Source organism: Artemia sp. Qi Xiang Cuo, chromosome 10, assembly GCF_049724085.1.
Source record: "Artemia sp. Qi Xiang Cuo chromosome 10, ASM4972408v1, whole genome shotgun sequence".
Taxonomy (NCBI): Eukaryota; Metazoa; Arthropoda; class Branchiopoda; order Anostraca; family Artemiidae; genus Artemia; species Artemia sp. Qi Xiang Cuo.
Window position 1 is genome coordinate 18,327,700 of NC_142803.1, and position 26,860 is coordinate 18,354,559.

Below are 26,860 nucleotides of genomic sequence, written 5' to 3' on the forward strand. Positions count from 1 at the left end.
TTGTCAGAATTAAGTATCCGATTTTTTTATTATCAAAGACGCATATCTAACAAACTACTCTCAAGTTAAGGCGATTGTCCAAAAAATCAGAAAAAACATTGGAATTTCCACGAACCGTCTTATAAACTCATGTAGTTCACCTATTTTTACCATTTTAAGCTCCCCACCAACAAAAAAATTCCCTTGCACGTGCCGGGTGATATCAAACCTACACTCCGACATTTCTTCATCCTAATTGACTTTAGAAATATCAAGCAAAATATACGACCCAATCAGGTGTTACAATCCTTCTGTTTGTCTGAGTTTAGCATATGATTTTTTAATTATCAACGACAAATATCTAAAAAACTGCTCTCAAGTTAGGGCCATTGTCGAACAAATCAGAAAAAACTTCGAAATTTTAACGAAACGTATTATAAAATCATGAAGTTAACTTAATTTTGAGTTTTTAAGCCCCCCACCAAAAAGAATTTTCCTCGCCGGACCCTGGTGATGTCGAACCTACACTCCGACATTTCTTCATCTTATTTGACTTTGGAAATATAAAGCGAAATATACGAGCCTATCAGGTAATACAATCCTTTTTTTTGTTTGTTTTTGGCATCTGATTTTTTAATTATCAACGACGCATTTCTAACAAACTACTCTCAAGTTAAGGCAATTGTCCAAAAAATCAGAAAAAAACTTGGGATTTTCACGAACCGTCTTATAAAGTCATGTAGTTCACCCATTTTCGCCTTTTTAAGCCCCCCAGCGAATTCTTATGCAAAGGGAAAATCATATGTAAGCGATTCTCTGATTAGCTCCCTAAAAAACAGATGTCGGCTCGAAAAAACACTCTGGTTGAAAAACTTAAGAGTTGAAACAAACTTGTGTGAGGAATCCCCGTCCATTCTGCTATCTTTTTTGCAGTGTTTAGGAATCAGTGGGGAATCCCCGTTTGTTTGGACATGTAACAACAGGGCATAAACAAATTACATGGAGTTTCATAACGTGTTTAATCACATGTAGAGGTCCCTTAGAATAACAAGGGAAGGAACTTAGCGCTATAGAAGATCATGGGAGGGAACAAAAGTCCTTTGAATAACATTGGAAGAAAAAGAAGAGAATGGAAGGAGAGATAAACCCTTATAATAGCATGAGAGGGAATATAAACTCTTAGAATAGTATGGGAAGAAACATAAGTCCTTAAAATAGCATGGGAGGGAACATAATCCCTTATAATAGCATAGGAACTAACAAAAGTCCTTATAATAGCATAGGAAAGAACATAAGCCCTTACAATAGCATAGGAAGGAAAATAGCGCTATAGAATAGCATGGGAGGGAGCATAAGCCCTTAGAATAGCATGGGAGGGAACATAAGCCAAGCAAATAGCACAGGAAGAACATAAGCCAAGCAAATAGCATGGGAAGGAACATAGTCGGCTAGAATATCATAGGAAGGAACATAAGCTCCTGGAAATATAAGGTACTACTCTACTGTTGTTTAACGGTTGAGTTGGATTTGGGGGTTTGAAATTGAGCTTCTAAAGGAAAATTGTTTTTAAAAAGCCGAATCGTAAGTTTAAATTTTGTTTTCTTTTGCTATTTTTGGTTTTGGACATACTGTATTAATGTTTAATACCTAATGATTGAATGCATGATATATTGAAGGAATTGAAGAATTCTGACCCTTTAAATTTTCTTTTTTTTTCATTTGGTGGGTAAAAATTAGGTTCTTTTCTGTTTTATCTGAGAATTGTATTTGTCTTACCATCTTTTGTTCTCAAACATATTCACCTTCCATTACCCTCACAATTATTATTCAGGTACCTTCACCCGTGTAATATTTTCAGTGGACGTAATATTTTAAACTGCAGGTTTAGGATCTTTTTATGGTCCTCCAAACCTGTTAGTTAGGCAAAGGAAATTTTACGCAAAATACATTTTGCTCAAATTAGGGATAGCCTAGTAAATTTATTTAGATATCTAGGCCTACCTTTACAACTTCTAAGGCTTGAACAATTAGTAACTCTGTATGAAGGCTAATCCTGAGATAGAAACAAAAGAATTTAAAGAAAATGTGGTATAAATGTATTTCTTCTTAAGAACTATCCCCAAATACAATCGTATTACCGTAAAAATTGTACCACACCCCTTCCCCGCCCCATCCCCTTATGATGAGGCAAAATTTAGCTATTGACTAAGTACATGACCGAGAAATAGGGGATTTAAAGGGAAGTGACCCCAAAAATATTATTCATAAAAAATTTACACTACAGCTTAAAGTAAAAATTTGGTTATTAGGGTAAAATGTTTTCTTGTGAAGTTTTACAATATTTTCGGACTTATTTATCACGAACCGTTGGTTATTAATGTCAAATAATGTTAGTGTGAAGAAAAATAATAAGCAACTTTTGTATGATTTGTAGCCTATAGCTTATTAAACAGTTCGTGGTAATGAACTGTAAGTAAGGAGCGACCCGGCTCAATAGTAACCAAAACTCTAAAAAACGCAATTTTGATACCAGTAGATACATCAAAAGAATCATATTTTTATGCTGATCTCAAATATTTGAGTTTCATCAAGTTTAATTTTACCCATCAAAATTTACGACCCGGAAAAAATTTGCCTTATTTTCGAAAACAGGGGGAAATTCCCCCTAAAAGTGATAGAATCTTAATGAAAACCAAGCAATCATACTCAGCGTATCAGAGAACCCTGCTGTCAAGGTTTCAAGCTCCTATCTGCAAAAAAAGTGGAATTTTGCATTTTTTTTTGCCAGAAGAAAGATCACGGATGCGTGTTTATTTGTTTTTTTTTGTTTTTTTTCCCAGGGGTGTTCGTATCGATCCAGTGGTCATAAAATATCGCGAGAGGAATCATTCGAACGGAAATCAAAAGTTGTAGTGCTCTTTTTAAGTGACCCGAAAATTGGGGGTGGGGGAGCGGCAACTAGACCCCCTCCCACGCTCATTTTTTCCCAAAGTCACCCAATCAAAATTTTGAGATGACCACAGTAGGAATGACCTATCGACTCGTGACAGCACACCATATATGGGCATAGAGTCCCTAGGGAGAACACCTCTGCTGTCAGTCCGACGGGGCACCATATATGGGCATTGAATCGCTATGAAGAACACGTTTCTGAGAAATTGATTGCGTAACCTAGCCTAACCTCCTGAGCTCGTGACGGGGCACCATATATGGGCATAGACTCCCTAGGGGAAATGGATTTCTGAGAAATTGATTGCGTAATCGAACCTAACCTCACGAAAGGGGAATTAATTTGTTGTTTCTAAGGGGAATTATTGATTCAAGAAAGGGGAATTAATTTGTTGTTTCTAAGGGGAAGGTGGGGAAGAGATATATTGATCTAGGACTCGAGAGCGAAAATGGATTTCCGAGAAATTGATTGCGTAACCTAACCTAACCTCATGAGCACGTGATGGGACTCCATATGTGGGCATAGAATCCCTCGAGGGGAGAGGATTTCCGAGAAATTGATTGCGTAATGGAAAGGAGAGAATTCCCGAGAAATTGATTACATAATCGGTAGAACCCTATCAGGAGCTCGTGATGGGAATCCATTTATAGGCATAGAATGACGTAATCGACTAGGACAAATGGATTTCTGAGAAATTGATTACATAATCGGTAGAACCCTATCAGGAGCTCGTGACGGGAATCCATTTATGGGCATAGAATGACGTAATCGACTAGGACAAAGGGTTTTCTGAGAAATTGATTATATAATCGGTAGAACCCTATCAGAAGGTCATGACAGGAGTCCATATATGGGGATAGAATGACGTAATCGACTAGGACAGTTGGATTTCTGAGAATTGATTACATAATCGGTAGAACCGTATCAGGAGGTCATGACGAGAGTCCATATATGGGCATAGAATGACCTAATCGACTAGGACAGTTGGAATATTTCAGTAGTGGTTTTTCGTGGTTTACCATTTCACACTTACATTCTCTTGATTTTTCAAAGTTCGTTTTCTATTTCTTTCGTTGAAATGCAAGAGTTTGAATATTTCAGTAGTGTTTTGTTGTGGTTTACCTTGTCATAGTTACATTCTATTGATTTTTCAAAATTCATTTTGAATTTCTTTCGTTGAAATGCAAGAGTTGGAATATTTCAGTACTGTTATATCGTGGTTTACTTTGTCACAGTTACATTCTCTTAATTTTTCAAAGTTCATTTTGAATTTCTTTCAATGAAATGTAAGAGTCGGAATGTTTCAGTAGTGGTTTGTCTTTGTTTACCTTGTCAAAGTTATATTCTCTCGATTTTTCAAAGTTCATTTTGAATTTCTTTCATTCAAATGCAAGAGTTTGAATATTTCAGTAATGTTTTGTTGTGGTTTACCTTATCACAGTTACATTCTCTTGATTTTTAAAAGTTCATTTTGAATTTCTTTCTTTGAAATACAAGAGTTGGAATATTTCAGTTGTGTTTTGTTGTGGTTTACTTTATCACAGTTACATCCTCTTGATTTTTCAAAGTTCATTTTGGATTTCTTTCATTGAAATGCAAGAGTTGGAATATTTCAGTAGTGTTTTGTCGTGGTTTACATTGTCACAGTTACATTTTCGTGATTTTTCAAAGTTCATTTTCGATTTCTTTCATTGAAATGCAAGAGTTGGAATATTTCAGTAGTGTTATGTCGTGGTTTACTTTATCACAGTTACACCCTCTTGATTTTTCATATATGGGCATAGAATGACGTAATCGACTAGGACAGTTGGATTTCTGAGAATTGATTACATAATCGGTAGAACCCTATCAGGAGGTCATGACGAGAGTCTATATATGGGCATAGAATGACCTAATCGACTAGGAGAGTTGGATTATTTCAGTAGTAGTTTGTCGTTGTTTACCATTTCACAGTTACATTCTCTTGATTTTTCAAACTTCATTTTCGATTTCTTTCGCTTAAATGCAAGAGTTGGAATATTTCAGTAGTGTTTTGTCGCGGTTTACCTTGTCACAGTTACATTCTCTTAATTTTTCAAAAGATTATTTTGAATTTCTTTCGTTGAAATTCAAGAGTTAGAATATTTCAGTAGTGTTTTATCGTGGTTTACTTTGTCACAGTTACATTCTCTTAATTTTTCAAAGTTCATTTTGAATTTCTTTCAATGAAATGTAAGAGTTGGAATATTTGAGTAGCGGTTTGTTGTGGTTTACCTTGTCACAGTTACATTCTCTCGATTTTTCAAAGTTCATTTTGAATTTCTTTCATTGAAATGCAAGAGTTGGATTATTTCAATAGTGTTTTGTTGTGGTTTACCTTGTCACAGTTACATTCTCTTGATTTTTAAAAGTTCATTTTCAATTTCTTTCGTTGAACTACAAGAGTTGGAATATTTCAGTATTGTTTTGTTGTGGTTTACCTTGTCACAGTTACATTCTCTTGATTTTTAAAAGTTCATTTTCGATTTCTTTCCTTGAAATGCAAGAGTTGGAATATTTCAGTAGTGTTTTGTCGTGGATTACATTGTCACAGTTACATTTTCTTGATTTTTCAAAGTCCGTTTTGGATTTCTTTCCTTGAAATGCAAGAGTTGGAATATTTCACTAGTGTTTTGTTGTGGTTTATATTGTCACAGTTACATTCTCTTGATTTTTCAAAGTTAATTCTGAATGTCTTTAATTGAAATACAAGAGTTGGAATATTTCAGTAGTGTTTTGTCTTGGTTTACCCTCTCAAAGTTATATTCTCTTGATTTTTCAAAGTTCGTTTGTGATTTTTTTCATTGAAATGCAAGAGTTTGAATATTTCAGTAGTGTTTTGTAGTGCTTTACCCTATCACACTTACATTCTCATGATTTTTCAAAGTTCATTTTGAATTTCTTTCATTGAAATGCAAGAGTTGGAATATTTCACTAGTGTTTTGTTGTGCTTTACCTTGTCACATTTACATTCTCTTGATGATTCAAAGTTCATTTTGAATTTCTTTCATTGAAATGCAGGAGTTGGAATATTTCAGTAGTGCTTTGTTGTGGTTTACCTTGTCGCAGTTACATTCTCTTGATTTTTTCAAAGTTCAGTTTGGATTTTTTTCATTGAAATGCAAGAGTTGGAATATTTCAGTAGTGTTTTGTTGTGCTTTACCTTGTCACAGTTACATTCCTTTGATTTTTCAAAGTTCATTTTGGATTTCTTTCAACGAAAGAAATTCAAAATGAACTTTGAAAAATCAAGAGAAGGTAACTGTGACATGGTAAATCATAACAAAACACTATTGAAATATTCCAAATCTTGCATCTCAACGAAAGAAATCCAAAAATGAATTTTGAAAAATCGAGAGAATGTAGCTGTGACAAGGTGAACCATGACAAAACACCACTGAAATATTCCAATTCTTGCATTTCAATAAGAGAAATCAAAAATAAACTTTAAAAAATCAAGAGAATGTAAGTGTTACAAGGTAAACCGCGATGAAACACTACTGAAATATTCCAACTCTTGTATTTCAAGGAAAGAAATCCAAACTGAACGTTGAAAAATCAAGAGAATGTAACTGTGACAAGATAAACCACAACAAAACACTACTGAAATATTCCAACTCTTGCATTTCACGAAAGAAATTCAAAATGAACTTTGAAAAATCAAGAAAATGTAACTGTTACAAGGTAAACCACAACAAAACACTACTAAAATATTCCAACTCTTGCATTTCAACGAAAGAAATCCAAAATGAACTTTGAAAAATCAAGAGAATGTAACTGTGATAAGATAAACCACGACGAGACACTACTGAAATATTCAAACTCTTGCATTTCAAGGAAGAAATTCAAAATGAACTTTGAAAAATCAAGAGAATGTAACTGTGACAAGGTAAAGCACAACAAAACACTACTGAAATATTCCAACTCTTGCATTTCAACGAAAAAAAAAATCAAAAAAACATTGTGGTTTCACAAATTATCCGATAAACTCATGTAGGTCACCCATTTTTGCCTTTTAAGCCCCCCACCAACAAAAAATTTTTCTCGCATGTGCCGGGTGACGTCAAACCCACAATCCAACATTTCTTCCTGTTAAGTGAGGTTAGAAATATCATGCAAAATATACGAACCAATCAAGTGTTACAATCCTTTTGTTTGTCTGAGTTTAGCATCCGATATCTTAATTATCAAAGACTCATTTCTAACAAACTACTAGCAAGTTAAGGCAATTGTCCAAAAAATCAGAAAAACCCTTGGGATTTTCACGAACCTTCTTATAAACTCATGTAGTTCACCCATTTTTGCCTTTTTAAGCCCCCCAGCGAACTGTTATGCAAAGGGAAAATCATATGTAAGCGATTCTCTGATTGGCTCCCTAAAAAACAGATGTCGGCTCAAAAAATCACTCTGGTTGAAAAACTTAGAGTTGAAACAAACTTGTGTGGGGAATCCCCGTTCATACTGCTATCTGTTTTGCAATGTTTAGGAACAGGTGGGGAATCCCCGCTCGTTTGGAATGGTACCAACAGGACATAAGCAAATAGCACGTAGTTTCATAACGTGTTTAATCACGTGTAGAGGTCCCATAGAATAACAAGTGAAGGAACATAGAATAGCATGGAAGGGAACATAAACCCTTATAATAGCATGGGAGGGAACATAGAATAGCATGGAAGGAAACATAAGCCCTTAAAATAGCATGGGAGGGAACATAAGCCCTTATAATAGCATGGGAGGGAATATAAGCCCTTATAATAGCATAGGAAGGAACATAGGCCCTTATAATAGCATAGGAAGGAACATAAGCCCTTATAATAGCATAGGAAGGAACATAAGCCCTTATAATAGCATAGGAAGGAACATAGCGCTATAGAATAGCATGGGGGGGGGGGAACATAAGCCCTTAGAATAGCATGGGAGGGAACATAAGCCAAGCAAATAGCACAGGAAGAACATAAGCCAAGCAAATAGCATGGGAAGGAACATAGTCGGCTAGAATATCATAGGAAGGAACATAAGCTCCCGGAATAGCATAGGAAGGAACATAAGCTCCTGGAAATATAAGGTACTACTCTACTAACAACTTCAAGTATAATTCTTGGCTAATTTTGTCAAGATTGTCTTGACCACGAATGATGTAAATGTAAGAATCTTATAGCATTCGGAATGCTGGATTCGAAATGGTTTAATCTAAATTCAGAAAAATGATACTTTTGTGAACATATGAAGAACCGTCTATACTTAAATTGTATCGGTCTGGTTTTTATGAAAAGTAACACAGGAGACGAAAATTAACGAACAAGAGAGCAGTAAAAAATTATGGTATGTAAAGTTATATTTGATTCTTGGGGAAATTTCGGGGATTCGGGGAACCAAATTTTATTCGGGGAAACATAAACTTTCGGCGAAATCCCCGAAAATTCGGGGATAGTGTAAGCCCTGAACTGAAGCGTTAACCAATGATTTTAGGGCGGAGCAAAGCTAGGATGGGACGCAAACTGCCTAAAGAATGTATAAATTTTTCTGGACGTTCTGACTATGAATAATATCTGACTTTCAAATTCTGAAATAATTGTCAAAAATATTTCTGACTATGACTATGACTAAAAATATTATGACTATGACGTTCTGACTATGACTAATATCTAAATTTGACAATAATTGTGAAAAATCGTTTGCTGAGCTGCATTGAATGGGATACTCAGCAGGGTAATGTATGTTCAACTACTCTTTGATCCTCCTGATCTACATTATCCTGCTGATCCTATTTTTGAGAACAACCTAACAAATAGTTTTTGACAATTAACTCAGACGTCTGATTATGTCAGATACGTCTTTTAGGCGTAACTGCGACGATGATCGCTATTATTAGAATCTTTTTTATATTCAACCTGTGTTTTTTGCAAAACTCGAATTTCGCATTTACTGTGTTTTGATTTGAATAGCCACTCACAACATTTTTTGCTTGTCTGATCTCGTTGTTTTTTTTTTTGTTTTTTTTTTAAGTGTATGTCTAAAAAATTTTTTTTTTCAATATGGTCTAAAAACTACCCCGCGAGTGGCAACAAGTATTTTTTACCCATTTTGTTAGTATTATTATTTAATTTGTTTTTACATTTATTTATCATTATATTATCATTTATTTTTATTATTATATAATAAAAACTAGACGAGTTTTATTTTTCTGTTTTTTATAGTGTTCAACCACTATCCCATAAGTGGTAATAACCATTTTCTTTTATTTTTCACAATATTTATTGTATTTTATTTATTTTTATATTATATTATTGGGTTATCTATTTTTGCTGTTGGTAGTAATTCGTCCATGTATACCTGAATTTTTGCTTAGATTGTTCTGATTTTGTATTTTCACCCTTGTTTTTCTTATTTGTTATCGTTTTTTAAATATTTTTTCCTTCTTTCTGTATTTCTTTTTTTTGTAAAACTAAGCTTCGATACAGAGGTCTTTTCTTGTGAATTCTGACTGGTACATCAGATTGATTATATCAGATCTGAATTATCAGATGTGATTAGTGAGAGACAAGAGATCAGATCATATAGATCTGATTGATCAGATCAGATATTGATTGCTGGTGAATCGGATGCGATTGACATTCGTGAAGTCTTCCAAACAGAAGCAAAATAAAATATGCTATATTAATTTTATCGCAACCAGTGAGAGAATTTCGAAAAGTTGAGTGAATGATTAACAGAGGCCTGTTTTATATTTATTTCATTGGCTTGACTTAAGTCCCTTCCGTCCTTGAAGGTCGTCTTGGGGCATCTTTCTTCATAATGGCGTGGATGTGCCTTTTGTATGCTTTACGGTCTTCTACTAGGCGAAGAAGGTCCGAGAGGCGGTGAGGTGTGAAGTTTTCCTTCCACCTTTTTTGGAGACGAGAACGAGAACCGTGAATTTTGCCTTCGAAGGTGATTTTCGGGAGACAGGACTGACTCATCCGTCATTTAGGACGAGATCTATTTTGCCTTGTTTAGCAAGCCTACTAACGTTCAGGGTTCCAATAGATAAAATCAATTTAGGAGAAAGCATAGCCTCCGGAATCGGAGTTGTCAATGTTGTTAAAGGGTCTACATTCGCGAGATTCTCGGTCGTCAGATCGTCGGTTGCCCCGGACGCGGTAGTATTGGTTCTCGTTCTTGATCATTTGTACTTCATAATTTTGAATAAGAAATTTATTTTATTATTATTTTTATTATTAATTATTAAGTTTATTAGTTGTTATATTATTAATAATTATTGTATTAATCATGTCATATACTTGTTTTGATATTTAATATTTATTCAGCTGGGGGAGGGGGAGAAAATTTTAATTCTGGCCCGGAAAAGAAGCAAGCCAAACTTTCACCGTCACGGACATATTTTTATTCAGGCTTCGTGAAATCTGGCTACCGAATTTCGGCTACTTTCAGAACTTATCGCTAATCGTCATATTTTTCGTATAGATTCCGTTGATTCTGGACAGCCTAAGAATAAACGAAGAAGGCTTGTGATTGAAAGTGATGAAGATTTAGAAGGAGACGACTCAGAAGATGAATACAAGCCCCCACTTGATAAGAATGATGTGGAACCGTCAGGTAAAAGTTAGTTCATTAAGCCGTATCAAAATTGATCCTGTGGCTGTTCGTTATTCGTGAATAACAGTAATAAGGATCCTCAATTTTTAGTTAATAATGTCAAAATATCAAAATTGGTGCAGTGGCGGTTCGTTATTGGTGAATAACAGTAATAAGGGTTCTCAATTTTTAGTTAATAGTGTTAAAATATGAATTAATTCTTATACGTGAATTTTAATTATATAAATGAATTGAATTTGACGTATAAATGAATTTATACATGATTTTCAAACATACGGAAATTTTCTCTCAGCAATTTATGTAAGATTCCCAAGGTCAATAATCCTTATGATCCTTATTACACATATTAAAACGGAGCTTTTGTGATTTAGAAATTCAGGGTGACGCCAATAATTCGACTTGGGTAAGGGTTGGGTTAAACTCTCTTTTAGGCTGGTATAAAATGTTTTTTGCACTCTCAACATATAAAATCTTGATGAGATAAAATCTGCCAAAGGCCAAAAGTAACAAAAGTAAAAGTAAACAGAAGCAGTTTTAAGAAGGTTTCTCGAAAGTCGAAAATGTGTCGAAAGAAGAAAAAAAGAGACTGCACCTGGGGGGGGGGGGTAGGTCCTAATTGCCCCCCTGGGGCTGGGGCTGCTAGGCTTGCCTGCCTTTTCCACTTGACTGGTAGGCAGGCTAAACCAGTTCAGTTCTGAATTTTTCGCCTAATATTCTTTTGAAGTGCCAGAAGTTAAGCTCCGTGGTTAGATTTCTGTATTGCAAAGTTATTTTTTGGTTTGTGTCGCCAAACTATTAGGCCACACAAACCTGAGAGACAAACTTGAGAAAGTTAAAAAGTTATCTTTTTTAAGGGGATGCGATACTTTAAAGGACCACTTTATATTGTCCATTATAAACTTTTTTGGTTTGTGTGGCCAAACTGTTTGGCCACACAAACCTGAGAGACAAACTTGAGATGCTGAAACTTGAGATTTCTGTATTGCAAAGTTATTTGGTTTTGGTTTGTGTCGCCAAACTATTAGGCCACACAAACCTGAGAGACATACTTGAGAAAGTTAAAAAGTTATCTTTTTTAAGGGGATGCGATACTTTAAAGGACCACTTTATATTGTCCATTATAAATTTTTGGTTTGTGTGGCCAAACTGTTTGGCCACACAAACCTGAGAGACAAACTTGAGATGGTTAAAAAAGTTATCTTTTTTAAGGGGATGCGATACTTTAAAGGACCACTTTATATTGTCCATTATAAACTTTTTTGGTTTGTGTGGCCAAACCATTAGGCCACACAAACCTGAAACTTGGACCACTTTATATTGTCCATTATAAACTTTTTGGTTTGTGTCGCCAAACTATTAGGCCACACAAACCTGAGAGACAAACTTGAGATAGTTAAAAAGTTATCTTTTTTAAGGGGATGCGATACTTTAAAGGACAACTTTATATTGTCCATTATAAACTTTTGGTTTGTGTGGCCAAACTATTAGGCCACACAAACCTGAAACTTGGACCACTTTATATTGTCCATTATAAACTTTTTTGGTTTGTGTCGCCAAACTATTAGGCCACACAAACCTGAGAGACAAACTTGAGATAGTTACAAAGTTATCTTTTTTAAGGGGATGCGATACTTTAAAGGACCACTTTATATTGTCCATTATAAACTTTTTTGGTTTGTGTGGCCAAACCATTAGGCCACACAAACCTGAAACTTGGACCACTTTATATTGTCCATTATAAACTTTTTGGTTTGTGTCGCCAAACTATTAGGCCACACAAACCTGAGAGACAAACTTGAGATAGTTACAAAGTTATCTTTTTTAAGGGGATGCGATACTTTAAAGGACCACTTTATATTGTCCATTATAAACTTTTTGGTTTGTGTGGCCAAACTGTTTGGCCACACAAACCTGAGAGACAAACTTGAGATGGTTAAAAAGTTATCTTTTTTAAGGGGATGCGATACTATAAAGGACCACTTTATATTGTCCATTATAAACTTTTTTGGTTTGTGTGGCCAAACTATTAGGCCACACAAACCTGAAACTTGGACCACTTTATATTGTCCATTATAAATTTTTTTGGATTGTCGCCTAACTATTAGGCCACACAAACCTGAGAGACAAACTTGAGATAGATAAAAAGTTATCTTTTTTAAGGGGATGCGATACTTTAAAGGACCACTTTATATTGTCCATTATAAACTTTTTGGTTTGTGTGGCCAAACTATTAGGCCACACAAACCTGAAACTTGGACCACTTTATATTGTCCATTATAAATTTTTTTTGGATTGTGTCGCCAAACTATTAGGCCACACAAACCTGAGAGACAAACTTGAGATAGTTAAAAAGTTATCTTTTTTAAGGGGATGCGATACTTTAAAGGACCACTTTATATTGTCCATTATAAACTTTTTTGGTTTGTGTCGCCAAACTATTAGGCCACACAAACCTGAGAGACAAACTTGAGATAGCTACAAAGTTATCTTTTTTAAGGGGATGCGATACTTTAAAGGACTACTTTATATTGTCCATTATAAGCTTTTTTGGTTTGTGTGGCCAAACTGTTTGGCCACACAAACCTGAGAGACAAACTTGAGATGGTTAAAAAGTTATCTTTTTTAAGGGGATGCGATACTATAAAGGACCACTTTATATTGTCCATTATAAACTTTTTGGTTTGTGTGGCCAAACTATTAGGCCACACAAACCTGAAACTTGGACCACTTTATATTGTCCATTATAAATTTTTTGGATTGTGTCGCCAAACTATTAGGCCACACAAACCTGAGAGACAAACTTGAGATAGTTAAAAAGTTATCTTTTTTAAGGGGATGCGATACTTTAAAGGACCACTTTATATTGTCCATTATAAACTTTTTGGTTTGTGTGGCCAAACTATTAGGCCACACAAACCTGAAACTTGGACCACTTTATATTGTCCATTATAAATTTTTTTGGATTGTGTCGCCAAACTATTAGGCCACACAAACCTGAGAGACAAACTTGAGATAGTTAAAAAGTTATCTTTTTTAAGGGGATGCGATACTTTAAAGGACCACTTTATATTGTCCATTATAAACTTTTTTGGTTTGTGTGGCCAAACCATTAGGCCACACAAACCTGAAACTTGGACCACTTTATATTGTCCATTATAAACTTTTTTGGATTGTGTCGCCAAACTATTAGGCTACACAAACCTGAGAGACAAACTTGAGATAGTTACAAAGTTATCTTTTTTAAGGGGATGCGATACTTTAAAGGACCACTTTATATTGTCCATTATAAACTTTTTTTGGTTTGTGTCGCCAAACTATTAGGCCACACAAACCTGAGAGACAAACTTGAGATAGCTACAAAGTTATCTTTTTTAAGGGGATGCGATACTTTAAAGGACTACTTTATATTGTCCATTATAAGCTTTTTTGGTTTGTGTGGCCAAACTGTTTGGCCACACAAACCTGAGAGACAAACTTGAGATGGTTAAAAAGTTATCTTTTTTAAGGGGATGCGATACTATAAAGGACCACTTTATATTGTCCATTATAAACTTTTTTGGTTTGTGTGGCCAAACTATTAGGCCACACAAACCTGAAACTTGGACCACTTTATATTGTCCATTATAAATTTTTTTGGATTGTGTCGCCAAACTATTAGGCCACACAAACCTGAGAGACAAACTTGAGATAGTTAAAAAGTTATCTTTTTTAAGGGGATGCGATACTTTAAAGGACCACTTTATATTGTCCATTATAAACTTTTTGGTTTGTGTGGCCAAACTATTAGGCCACACAAACCTGAAACTTGGACCACTTTATATTGTCCATTATAAATTTTTTGGATTGTGTCGCCAAACTATTAGGCCACACAAACCTGAGAGACAAACTTGAGATAGTTAAAAAGTTATCTTTTTTAAGGGGATGCGATACTTTAAAGGACCACTTTATATTGTCCATTATAAACTTTTTTGGTTTTTGTGGCCAAACTATTAGGCCACACAAACCTGAAACTTGGACCACTTTATATTGTCCATTATAAACTTTTTGGTTTGTGTCGCCAAACTATTAGGCTACACAAACCTGAGAGACAAACTTGAGATAGTTAAAAAGTTATCTTTTTTAAGGGGATGCGATACTTTAAAGGACCATTTTATATTGTCCATTATAAACTTTTTTGGTTTGTGTCGCCAAACTATTAGGCCACACAAACCTGAGAGACAAACTTGAGATAGTCAAAAAGTTATCTTTTTTAAGGGGATGCGATACTTTAAAGGACCATTTTATATTGTCCATTATAAACTTTTTTGGTTTGTGTGGTGAAACTACTTGGCCACACAAACTTGAGATAGTTAAAAAGTTATTTTTTTGAAAGGGAAGCGATACTTTAAAGGACCACTTTATATTGTCCATTATAAACTTTTTGGTTTGTGTGGCCAAACTATTAGGCCACACAAACCTGAAACTTGGACCACTTTATATTGTCCATTATAAACTTTTTTGGTTTGTGTCGCCAAACTATTAGGCCACACAAACATGAGAGACAAACTTGAGATAGATAAAAAGTTATCTTTTTTAAGGGGATGCGATACTTTAAAGGACAACTTTATATTGTCCATTATAAACTTTTTTGGTTTGTGTGGCCAAACTATTAGGCCACACAAACCTGAAACTTGGACTACTTTATATTGCCCATTATAAACTTTTTTGGTTTGTGTCGCCAAACTATTAGGCCACACAAACCTGAGAGACAAACTTGAGATAGTTAAAAAGTTATCTTTTTTAAGGGGATGTGATACTTTAAAGCACCACTTTATATTGTCCATTATAAACTTTTTTGGTTTGTGTGGCCAAACTATTAGGCCACACAAACCTGAGAGACAAACTTGAGATAGATAAAAAGTTATCTTTTTTAAGGGGATGAGATACTTTAAAGGACAACTTTATATTGTCCATTATAAACTTTTTTGGTTTGTGTGGCCAAACTATTAGGCCACACAAACCTGAAACTTGGACCACTTTATATTGCCCATTATAAACTTTTTTGGTTTGTGTCGCCAAACTATTAGGCCACACAAACCTGAGAGACAAACTTGAGATAGTTAAAAAGTTATCTTTTTTAAGGGGATGTGATACTTTAAAGCACCACTTTATATTGTCCATTATACACTTTTTGGTTTGTGTGGCCAAACTATTAGGCCACACAAACCTGAGAGACAAACTTGAGATAGTTAAAAAGTTATCTTTTTTAAGGGGATGCGATACTTTAAAGTACCACTTTATATTGTCCATTATAAACTTTTTTGGTTTGTGTGGCCAAACTATTTGGCCACACAAACCTGAGAGATAGACTTGACATAGTTAAAAACTCATCTTTTTTAAGGGGATGCGATGCTTTAAAGGACCACTTTATATTGTCTATTATAAAATTTTTTGGTTTGTATGGCCAAACTATTAGGCCACACAAACCTGAGAGACAAACTTGAGATAGTTAAAAAGTTATCTTTTTTAAGGAGATGCGATACTTTAAAGGACCACTTTATAATGTTCATTATAAACTTTTGGTTTGTGTGGCCAAACTATTAGGCCACACAAATCTGAGAGACAAACTTGAGATAGTTAAAAAGTTATCTTTTTAAGAGGATGCGATACTTTAAACGACCACTTTATATTGTCCATAATAAACTTTTTTGGTTTGTGTGGCCAAACTATTAGGCCACACAAACCTGAGAGACAAACTTGAGATAGTTAAAAACTCATCTTTTTTAAGGGGATGCGATATTTTAAAGGACCACTTTGTATTGTCTATTATAAACTTTTTTGGTTTGTGTGGCCAAACTATTAGGCCACACAAACCTGAGAGACAAACTTGAAATAGTTTAAAAGTTATCTCTTTTAAGGGGATGCGATACTTTAAAGGACCACTTTATATTGTCTATTATAAATTTTTTGGTTTGTGTGGTCAAACTATTTGGCCACACAATCGTGAGAGACAAACTTGAGATAGTTAAAAAGTTATCTTTTTTAAGGGGATGCGATACTTTAAAGGACCACTTTATGTTGTCCATCATAAACTTTTTTGGTTTGTGTGGCCAAACTATTTGGCCACACAAACCTGAGAGACAAACTTGAGATAGTTAAATGGATTTGTTTGGGTATATAATCAAAATTGTCAACCCTTAACGCTGATTTTCAGGACTATATGCTTGTTTTTTTCCATCTATTGTGTGTGGGGGTGTCTATTTTCTTCGTTTTCTGTTAACACAGTTTGAAGTCCTAATTACATTTTAGGAGAAAGTGAAGATGGAATGGACTCAGATATTTTGGAAACCGAATCTCCTCTCAAGAAACCCAAAATATCTAAAGGTAAAAACGGTGTTACGCCAGTTCCAAAGCCGCAATCAAAGGGTGCTGGTTTAAAAACACCAACTCAAAATGGTACACCAAAAAATGGATTCTCAACTCCGTCGTCAACAATCGGAACACCAACCTCAACAAGTGGAACGCCATCTGTTAATGCCAGTACATTGAGAAGATTATCTTCCTTCTCTAAAGAGGTTAGTACATACCAGACACTTGCACAGAAATTTTAAGGGAGGTGGCTAATTTTTTCAGAGGGGGATCCCCCTCTCAACTTCTAAAAAAAGCAAAGCTAGATTAATCGCATTTGAAATTTTGAAACTTTAGAAGACACCTTAACAATTTCAACATATCACGAATATGTCGCACAGTTATAAAACAGCTAAATTAAGTGTTTTGATTAACTTAATTAAATTAAGAGTAACTACCTAAGTCTTCTAGTCTAGGAAGCCATTTTGTGGGGAAATATGGGGAAAGGGGGATCCGGAGATAAGAAAGATAATTTTCAATCGAAATATGCAGTTTCCTTTTGTTTTCAGTTTCTTCGGGAAGGAGGCGTTTCTGTTTCATACATAATGCTTTGTCACTTCGTTTAAATTTTACTGCAAGAATTCCAAAAAGAGTAGCAGTTATATTTAAATACTGCTACTAATAATGAAAACACAGTGCCAAGCCGAGTGAGGCCAACGCAGGTGCGCAAGCTTATCCTCCTTAGCACTATTCAGACAAAGTATTCACTCCTTGCCAATTTCTTTAAATGTTTTCCATGACCTTTTGCGGTCGTCATATTTGAGGACGTCCTGCTAAGACAGCCTGCTAACCAGAGGCATATTATAAAAAAGAACATTTTTGGCAATTTTTCAATTTTTTCAAGTTCAATATTAATTTTTCAAAATGTTTGAAAACCAAAAATTTTCAAGGTCAATATTAATATACTGTTAATTTTTATACATTAATTAAACCAGTTTAAATTTCATTTAGTTTTTTAAATTAATTAATTTTTTATTTTAATTAAGACATTAATTTCAGTTTATTTTCCTTAAAACGTGACTTAACTGTTCTTTCTTAATAGTAAATAATTTCTGAGACCACACTGGCTAATTATGATAAAACGAAAAAAATAGTAAAGAACAGAAAAACGAGGATTATACAATTTTTTTATTCAGTTACCCTTTCACCGTTACATGGAAAGGGTCGTCAAATTTTAGTTGTGTTTTGTTTTAAGGTTTGAAATTTTTATATTATCCTTGGATTTTTGCTATATTCTCGTTTTGTCTTTCATTATAGCCCCAGAGAGTGTAACCCTATCGAACCATATATTTTATAAAGCTTATAATTTGATATATGACACTACAAATCAGTGCCTAAAACTATCACTATCACTGGACACTTTTAATGGATAATACCTTCCTTCCTCGGTCTATAAAACCAAACTATAAAACGGCAATTGCTTCCTCGGTCTATAAAGCCAAAAAAAACAAACTATAAAACGGCAATAGCTTCCTCGGTCTATAAAACCAAACTATAAAACGGCAATTGCTTCCTCGGTCTATAAAACCAGACTATAAAACGGCAATAGCTTCCTCGGTCTATAAAACCAAACTATAAAACGGCAATAGCTTCCTCGGTCTTTAAAACCTAACTATAAAACGGCAATTGCTTCCTCGGTCTATAAAACCAAACTATAAAACGGCAATAGCTTCCTCGGTCTATAAAACCAAACTATAAAACGGCAATTGCTTCCTCGGTCTATAAAACCAGACTATAAAACGGCAATAGCTTCCTCGGTCTATAAAACCAAACTATAAAACGGCAATAGCTTCCTCGGTCTATAAAACCAAAAAACCAAATTATGAAACGGTAATAGCTTCCTCGGTCTATAAAACCAAAAAACCAAACTATAAAACGGCAATAGCTTCCTCGGTCTATAAAACCAAACTATAAAACGGTAATAGCTTCCTCGGTCTATTAAACCAAAAAACCGAACTATAAAACGGCAATAGCTTCCTCAGTCTATAAAACCAAACTATAAAACGGCAATAGATTCCTCGGTCTATTAAGCCAAAAAAACCAAACTATAAAACGGCAATAGCTTCCTCGGTATATAAAACCAAACTATAAAACGGCAATAGCTTCCTCGTTCTATAAAACAAAAAAACTAAACTATAAAACGGCTATAGCTTCCTCGGTCTATAAAACGGCAATAGCTTCCTCGGTCTATAAAACAAAAAAAAAAAACTATAAAACGGCAATAGCTTCCTCGGTCTATAAAACAAAACTATAAAACGGCAATAGCTTCCTCGGTATATAAAACCAAAAAATCAAACTATAAAACGGCAATAGCTTCCTCGGTCTATAAAGCCAAAAAACCAAACTATAAAACGGCAATGGCTTCCTCGGTCTATAAAACCAAACTATAAAACGGCAATAGCTTCCTCGGTCTATAAAACCAAAAAACCAAACTATAAAACGACAATAGCTTCCTCGGTCTATAAAACGGCAATAGCTTCCTCGGTCTATAAAACCAAAAAAAAAACAACTATAAAACGGCAATAGCTTCCTCGGTCTATAAAACCAAACTATAAAACGGCAATAACTTCCTCGGTCTATAAAGCAAAAAAACCAAACTATAAAACGGCAATAGCTTCCTCGGTCTATAAAACCAAAAAACCAAACAATAAAACGGCAATATCTTCCTCGGTCTATAAAACCAAACTATAAAACGGCAATAGCTTCCTCGGTCTATAAAGCCAAAAAACCAAACTATAAAACGGCAATAGCTTCCTCGGTCTATAAAACCAAAAAAACAAACTATAAAACGGCAATAGCTTCCTCGGTCTATAAAACCAAAAAACCATACTATAAAACGGCAATAGCTTCCTCGGTCTATAAAACCAAACTATAAAACGGCAATAGCTTCCTCGTTATATAAAGCCAAAAAAACAAACTATAAAACGGCAATAGCTTCCACGGTCTATAAAACCAAAAAACCAAACTATAAAACGGCAATAGCTTCCTCGGTCTATAAAACCAAACTATAAAACGGCAATAGCTTCCTCGGTCTATAAAGCCAAAAAACCAAACTATAAAACGGCAATAGCTTCCTCGGTCTATAAAACCAAAAAAACAAACTATAAAACGGCAATAGCTTCCTCGGTCTATAAAGCCAAAAAGGTGGTGTTTTGAGGTGGTGTTACTCAAAGATTTTTTTCGGGGTGGGGGGTGGGGGGTACACAAAAAAAAACAAAAAAAGCATACAAAATTTGTTTATATCCATTTTGTTACGTTTTTACGAGTCAAACAAACATTTTGGGGAGGGGGGGGTTCAAGCCACCTACCCCCCCCCCCCCCTGGATACGGCCTTGATAATAAGCACTCACTTTCGAACACATTGACACATTCTCGCTTACATTTAAACAAAAAAAAAAAATCTGTTTGAGGGTGTTCCTTGGAGCATATTTCGCTATAAATATCACACTCTTTGGATATATCTAAACATATTAAATGCACGCATATCTTGTTTCAAGGTGCTCCTTGAACCACACTTATGAGTTTTAAACAGGAAATCACATTCTCTTATACATCTAAACGCATTGAATTCAAAAATTTTCGGTTTGACGTTGCTCTCTCTGAGAACACGTTTACTGATTTACCAATTTTTATTCCAGGATGCACAAGATGTTGAGGAAAGAAAATTTTCATATCTCAACTCAGATCACGACTTCATAAAACCAGAGCAGATTAAAGATGCTAATGGGAGACGACCGGATCACCCTGACTATGATCCACGGACCCTTTTGATCCCAGATCGTTTTTGGAGCAACAGACTCCTGCGATGGCTCAGTGGTGGAGGTTGAAAGCTGCCCATTATGATACTATCCTGTTCTTTAAAATGGGAAAGTTTTATGAGCTTTTTCACATGGATGCTGCCATCGCTGTTCAGGAGCTGGGTATAGTTTATATGAAGGTATTTTCAATTGGCCTTTCTTACAGGCAAGGCCGTATCCAGGGGGGGGGGGGGGCCAGGTTTGAAGCCCCCCCCCCCCCTGAAATTTGTGTCGACTCATAAAAACGTAACAAAAATGTATATAAACAAATTTTCAATGTGTTTTTGAAGTTTTTTTTGTACCCCTTCCCCCCCCCCCCCAAAAAAAAAAAATTCAATACTCCCTTCCTTTTTTTTCTTTTTTGTTTATTGAAATTTATGGGATTTTAAAACTAGGTAAATGAAACTGATTTAAAATAAGTTAAATCAAACCAGAGCAAATAAATCCTACGTTCTTCAAGACGGGTTTGAGTCTGATGTCGCCGATTATTTGGTTTAGGACGAAGTCAGTGTAGTGAATCCATAAGCTCAGCCAGTGTCAACCCTGGTTCAAAAGGCTACATGGGGAAATCTGGGGAAGGTAAACAGGAACGGTGGTCAAATTCACAGGATAGCTGGTCTCCAATCCACAAATGCCCTTCCAGTCTGAAGGGCCATGACACGGAAATCAACACTGTAGGTTTTGACTGTGATGGCTGATGCAAGGTTGCCACCCGGTGGAAAAAGTTACTAGATTTTATTGGTTTTATGGTTGATTTAGTGATTTTTTTTCAATAATATAGTGATTTATGTGTTGATTTAGTGATTTATTTTTTTTGTTTAGGCTACACGAAAAAATTACTAGAAATAGTGATAAATCATTAGGGGTAGCAACCCTGGGCTGATGCCACATCTCTTGCTTTTCTTCCCATAAAGGATGCCAACGGTAAACAATCAGATCACACTGACTGTGATTCCAGCTGACTATGAAACCATTAATCCTGGGTTTTTTTTTAAAGCAAATACCTGGAATGGCTTGATGATGGATATTGAAAGCTGCCCGTTATGATTCTATTATATTTTTAGAAACGGATAAAGTTGTAAAGTTTTTCTATGGATTGCGCAAGAACTAGGTGTAAATGAGAGTTTTTCAGCAGGTGCGTAATTTGCTATGGGACAGGGGGCAACTGCTCACCCAGAGCTCAGTTTGCCCCACCCCCAGACTCAAGCCCCCTCCCCCTAGCTGATGTTTAATTTCTTCAAAAATAACTTAGATAAGTTTGCATAATTCAAGTATCAACAGAAACGGATCAGTTTTCTTTAGTATATATTTACCTTTATAGTACTTTTATAGTACCGTATAAAGCACCTTTATAGTACCTATAGTACCGTATAAAGCACCTTTATAGTACCTTTATAGCACCTATAGTACCGTATAAAGCACCTTTATAGTACCGTATAAAGTACCTATAGTACCGTATAAAGCACCTTTATAGTACCTTTATAGTACCTATAGTACCGTATAAAGCACCTTTATAGTACCTATAGTACTGTACAAAGCACCTTTATAGTACCTATAGTACCGTATAAAGCACCTTTATAGTACCTAAAGTACCGTATAAAGCACCTTTGTAGTACCGTATAAAGCACCTTTATAGTACCTATAGTACCGTATAAAGCACCTTTATAGTACCTTTATAGTACCTATAGTACCGTATAAAGCACCTTTATAGTACCTATAGTACCGTATAAAGCACCTTTATAGTACCTATAGTACCGTATAAAGCACCTTTATAGTACCTATAGTACCGTATAAAGCACCTTTATAGTACCTATAGTACCGTATAAAGCACCTTTATAGTACCTATAGTATCGTATAAAGCACCTTTATAGTACCTTTATAGTACCTATAGTACCGTATAAAGCACCTTTATAGTACCGTATAAAGCACCTTTATAGTACTTTTATAGTACTAAATAGCACCTTTCATGGTACCAAATGACTCATTTTTCAGTTTTACAGTCATTTTCACTTTATTTTGGAAAATTGTTTCCAACTCCCCCCCCCCCCCTCCCCCAGGATTCTGACGAAATTACGCTGCTGTTTGTCAGTAGACTTTTCATGCTAGTTTATAGTGAATTAAAAGGGTAGTTTTATTATATTTATGGGTATTTCAGCCCAAGTTTATGAGATTTTGTTATCTTAGAATGTTTTATTTTTTATTTTTAAAACTAGTTGAAGTGTCTAGTTAAAAATAACATAATCAAACCACAGCATTTGAAAAATAACAATGGAGGAAAAGCAGATCATCCTAACTAGTATTCACCGACACCATTTAATTCCGGGTAATTTTGAGGAAAAACCAGGAATTATTTTAATGGTTTATGAGATTTGGATCATTTGAGAGTAATTGCAGGTAATTTTGGAGGTAATTAAATTTGAACGTAACCTAACTAGTTAATTCACCAACACTGTTAATTCTTGGTAATTTTGAGAAAAATCCAGGAATTATTTTCCTGGTTTATGAGATTTGGAATTATTAGAGAATAATTTCAGGTAATTTTGAAGGTAATTAAATTTAAAGATTCCCTAACTAGTATTCAATGACACTGTTAATTCTTGGTAATTTTTAGAAAAAGTCAGGAATTATTTTCTGGTTTATAAGATTTGGAATTATTTGAGATTAATTCCAGGCAATTTGAAGGTAATTCAGTTTGAAGGTATCCAGACTAGAATTCACCGACAATGTTAATGCTTGGTAATTTTGAGAAAACACCATGAATTATTTTCCTGGCTTTTGAGATTTTGAGATTTGGAATTATTTGAGAATAAATCCAGGTATTTTGGAAGGTAATTAAATTTGAAGGTAACCTAACTAGTATTCACCGACATTGTTAATTCCAGATAATTTTGAAAAAAGCCAGGAATTATTTTCCTGGCTTTTTGACTTTGAGATTTGAAGTTATCTGAAAATAATTCCAGGTATTTTGAAGGTAGTTAAATTTGAAGGAAACTTAACTAGTATTTCGACACTGTTAATTCCAGATAATTTTGAGAAAGCGCCAGGAATTATTTTCCTGATTTTTGAAATTTTTAGACTTGGATTATTTGAGAATAGATCCGGGTAATTTTGAAGGTAATTAAATTTGAAGGAAACTTAACTATATTTCACCGACACTGTTAATTCCAGATAATTTTGAGAAAGAGCTAGGAATTATTTTCCTGGCTTTTGAGATTTATTGAGAATTATTTGAGAATATATCCAGGCAAACTAGTATTCACCGACACTAGTATTCCAGGTAATTTTGAAGGTACCCTAACTAGTATTCACCGATACTGTTAATTCTCGGTAATTTTGAGAAAAAGTCAGGAATTATTTTTCTGGTTTATGAGATTTCGAATTATTTAAGAATATTTCCAGGTAATTTTGAAAGTAATTAAATTTGAAGGAAACTTGACTGGTATTCACCGAATTTGTTAATTCCAGATAATTTTGAGTAAAAGCCAGGAATTATTTTCCTGGCTTTTGGATTTTGAGATTTGAAATTATTTGAGAATAATTCCAGGTTATTTTGAAGGAAACTTAACTTGCATTCACTGACACTGTTAGTTCCAGATAATTTTGAGAAAGACCCAGGAATTATATTCCTGGCTTTTGAGATTTTGAATTATTTGAGAATAATTCCAGGTAATTTTGAAGGTAACCTAACTAGTGTTCACTGACTTTGTTATTTCCAGATAATTTTGAGAAAAAGCCAGGAATTATTTTCCTGGCTTTATTTTGAGATTTGAAATTATTTGAGAATAATTCCAGGTATTTTTGAAGGTAATGAAATTTGAAGGAAACTTAACTAGTATTCAGCGACACTGTTAATTCCAGATTATTTTGAGATAGAGCCAGAATAATTTTCCTGGCTTTTGAGATTTGGAATTATTTCAGAATAATTCCAGGTAATTGTAAAGGTAATTACATTTTTAGGTAACCTAACTAGTATTCACCGACACTGTTAATTCCCGGCAATTTCGAGAAAAGCCCGGAATTATTTTCCTGGCTTTTGGGATTTTGCGATTTGGCATCATTTGAGAATAATTCCAGGTAATTTTGAAGGTAATTAAATTTGAAGATAACCTAACTAGTATTCACCGATATTGTTAGTTCCAGATTATGTTGAGATACAGCCAGGAATTATTTTCCTGGCTTTTGAGATTTTGAGATTTGGAATTATTTGAGAATAATTCCAGGTAATTTTGAAGGTAATTAAATTTGAAGGTAACGTAACTACTATTCACCGACACTGTTAATTCCTGATAATTTTTAGAAAAGCTCGGAATTGTTTTCCTGGCTTTTAGGATTTGGAATCACTTGAGAATAATTCCAGGTAATTTTGAAGGTGATTAAATTTGAAGGTAATCTAACTAGTATTCCCCAACACTGTTAATTCCCGGTTATTTTAAGAAAAGCCAGGAATTATTTCCCTGGCTTTTTGGATTTTGAGATCTGCAATAATTCGAGAATAATTTCAGGCAATTTTGAAGGTAACCTAACTAGTATTTACCGACACAGTTAGTTCCAGGTCATTTTAAAAGGGAAAAAAATATTTCCATACTTTTTTCAATACTATCACATTATTTATTTCTTTTTTATTTTTAGAATATGCTTAATTCCCCGAAATAAATTTGTGCATACGTACGTTTTTCTATGCACCGTTCGAAAATGATCAATTTTTATTTGACATTGATTCTGCTTTATTTAAACCTCGTTAATTTTCTTCCTTTGCATTTTAGAAACTATCATTTTATGGAATTTTTGGTTTGATTCAAACCAAGATTAGAATACTAGATGACAATATATCAATATTATGTCATCATTATATGATGACAGTGGCTCTGAAGCATGGGCGCTCCGAAAACTAGATGAAGATTAGCTAGGTGGTTTCCAGGAAAACTTTCCACAAATCGTTCCGGGGATCTGGCTGACTGATCGTATTTCAAATAGTAGGCTGTAAGACAAGTGTAGTTCAATACCGCTTTCTAGGGCTTTAGTGAAAGAATGGTTGAGGTGGCTAGGGCACGTTGTGCGGATGAAAGATGACAGATTGCCGAAGATTGTCCTTTTCGGCCAACTGTCTAGGGCTAAACGAAAAGCAGGTCTTCCTCGTCTGGGGTGGGAGGACGTCAAAAAGAAAGATTTGAAGGAAATGTGAACTTCCTGGGAGGGTAGTCAAAAAGGAGGCTTTGAATAGATTGGGATGGAGGAGGAGCGTGCGTAGCTATGTTGACCTCAGGTGTCTTGGTGCTGCGGTGATTTTTTAGTAGTATTAGTATTCAGTATATATATATATATATATATATATATATATATATATATATATATATATATATATATATATATATATATATATATATATATATATATATATATATATATATATATATATATATATATATATATATATATATTTTTTTTTTAGTCTGAGGCAATTACTAGGAACAATGTTGCGGGATTGACTAAAAAAAGGTGCGAATATTCCAGCTTCAAACTCGGAAACCTTTCGAAACAGAAAATAAAGAAGGAAGTAGAACTAGAATAAACCGATAAAGTATACAAGAAAATAACGTGAAGAAGAGAAAAACTATATATAAAGAAAAAAAAGACGAAGGTCACGTCTGAAAAATATTTCTATTAGTTTTGCATAAACCCTTTTGATGATAGCACACAACGCAATGCAGTGCATGAAGCTGAAGCGAAAATAATTGGCACAGTTCCCACATAATCAATATTCAGTCTTCTGATATCAGATTGCAGCAAAATGGAAGACAGTGACTGAATATTGATTGTGTGGGAACTGTGGAACTGTTTCTGCTTCAGCTTCGATGTGCTGAATAATGTTGTGTGTTGCCATCACAGAACTTGGTCACAGTTTGTGCGAAAGTAATAGAACTAATGTAGTTAAATTGCAAGTTTTATAGTTATAAGTTAAATTATATAAATCTTGTAGTTAAAATAAGATAAAATATAATATTTAAAATAAAATCGGAGTTAAGGATTGTGCTCCCTGTGAAAGTTCTGGTGCGTTATTGTTCTGCAATATGAGATCTCACACAGGGGTAAAAAGATCATTTGATTTGGTTTATAACTAAGAACAAATGAATAT

The 26,860-nt window shown here is 34.5% G+C and overlaps 2 protein-coding genes across 2 annotated transcripts in view; one reads left to right on the forward strand and one right to left on the reverse strand.

The window, feature by feature from the left end:
• LOC148947537 (uncharacterized) overlaps window positions 1-20,862 on the forward strand; it is a 37,714-nt gene extending 16,852 nt beyond the window's left edge. The window contains exons 2-4 of the mRNA XM_089095738.1: window positions 10,412-10,543; window positions 16,832-17,097; window positions 20,569-20,862. Of these exons, the coding sequence (XP_088951864.1) occupies window positions 10,412-10,543; window positions 16,832-17,097; window positions 20,569-20,757 (587 nt within the window). The 3' untranslated portion in view covers window positions 20,758-20,862. The remainder of the gene's footprint in view (window positions 1-10,411; window positions 10,544-16,831; window positions 17,098-20,568) is intronic.
• The window catches only part of LOC148947534 (DNA mismatch repair protein Msh6-like), a 281,626-nt gene that overhangs the window by 196,022 nt on the left and 58,744 nt on the right, over window positions 1-26,860 (reverse strand). The window lies entirely within an intron of this gene.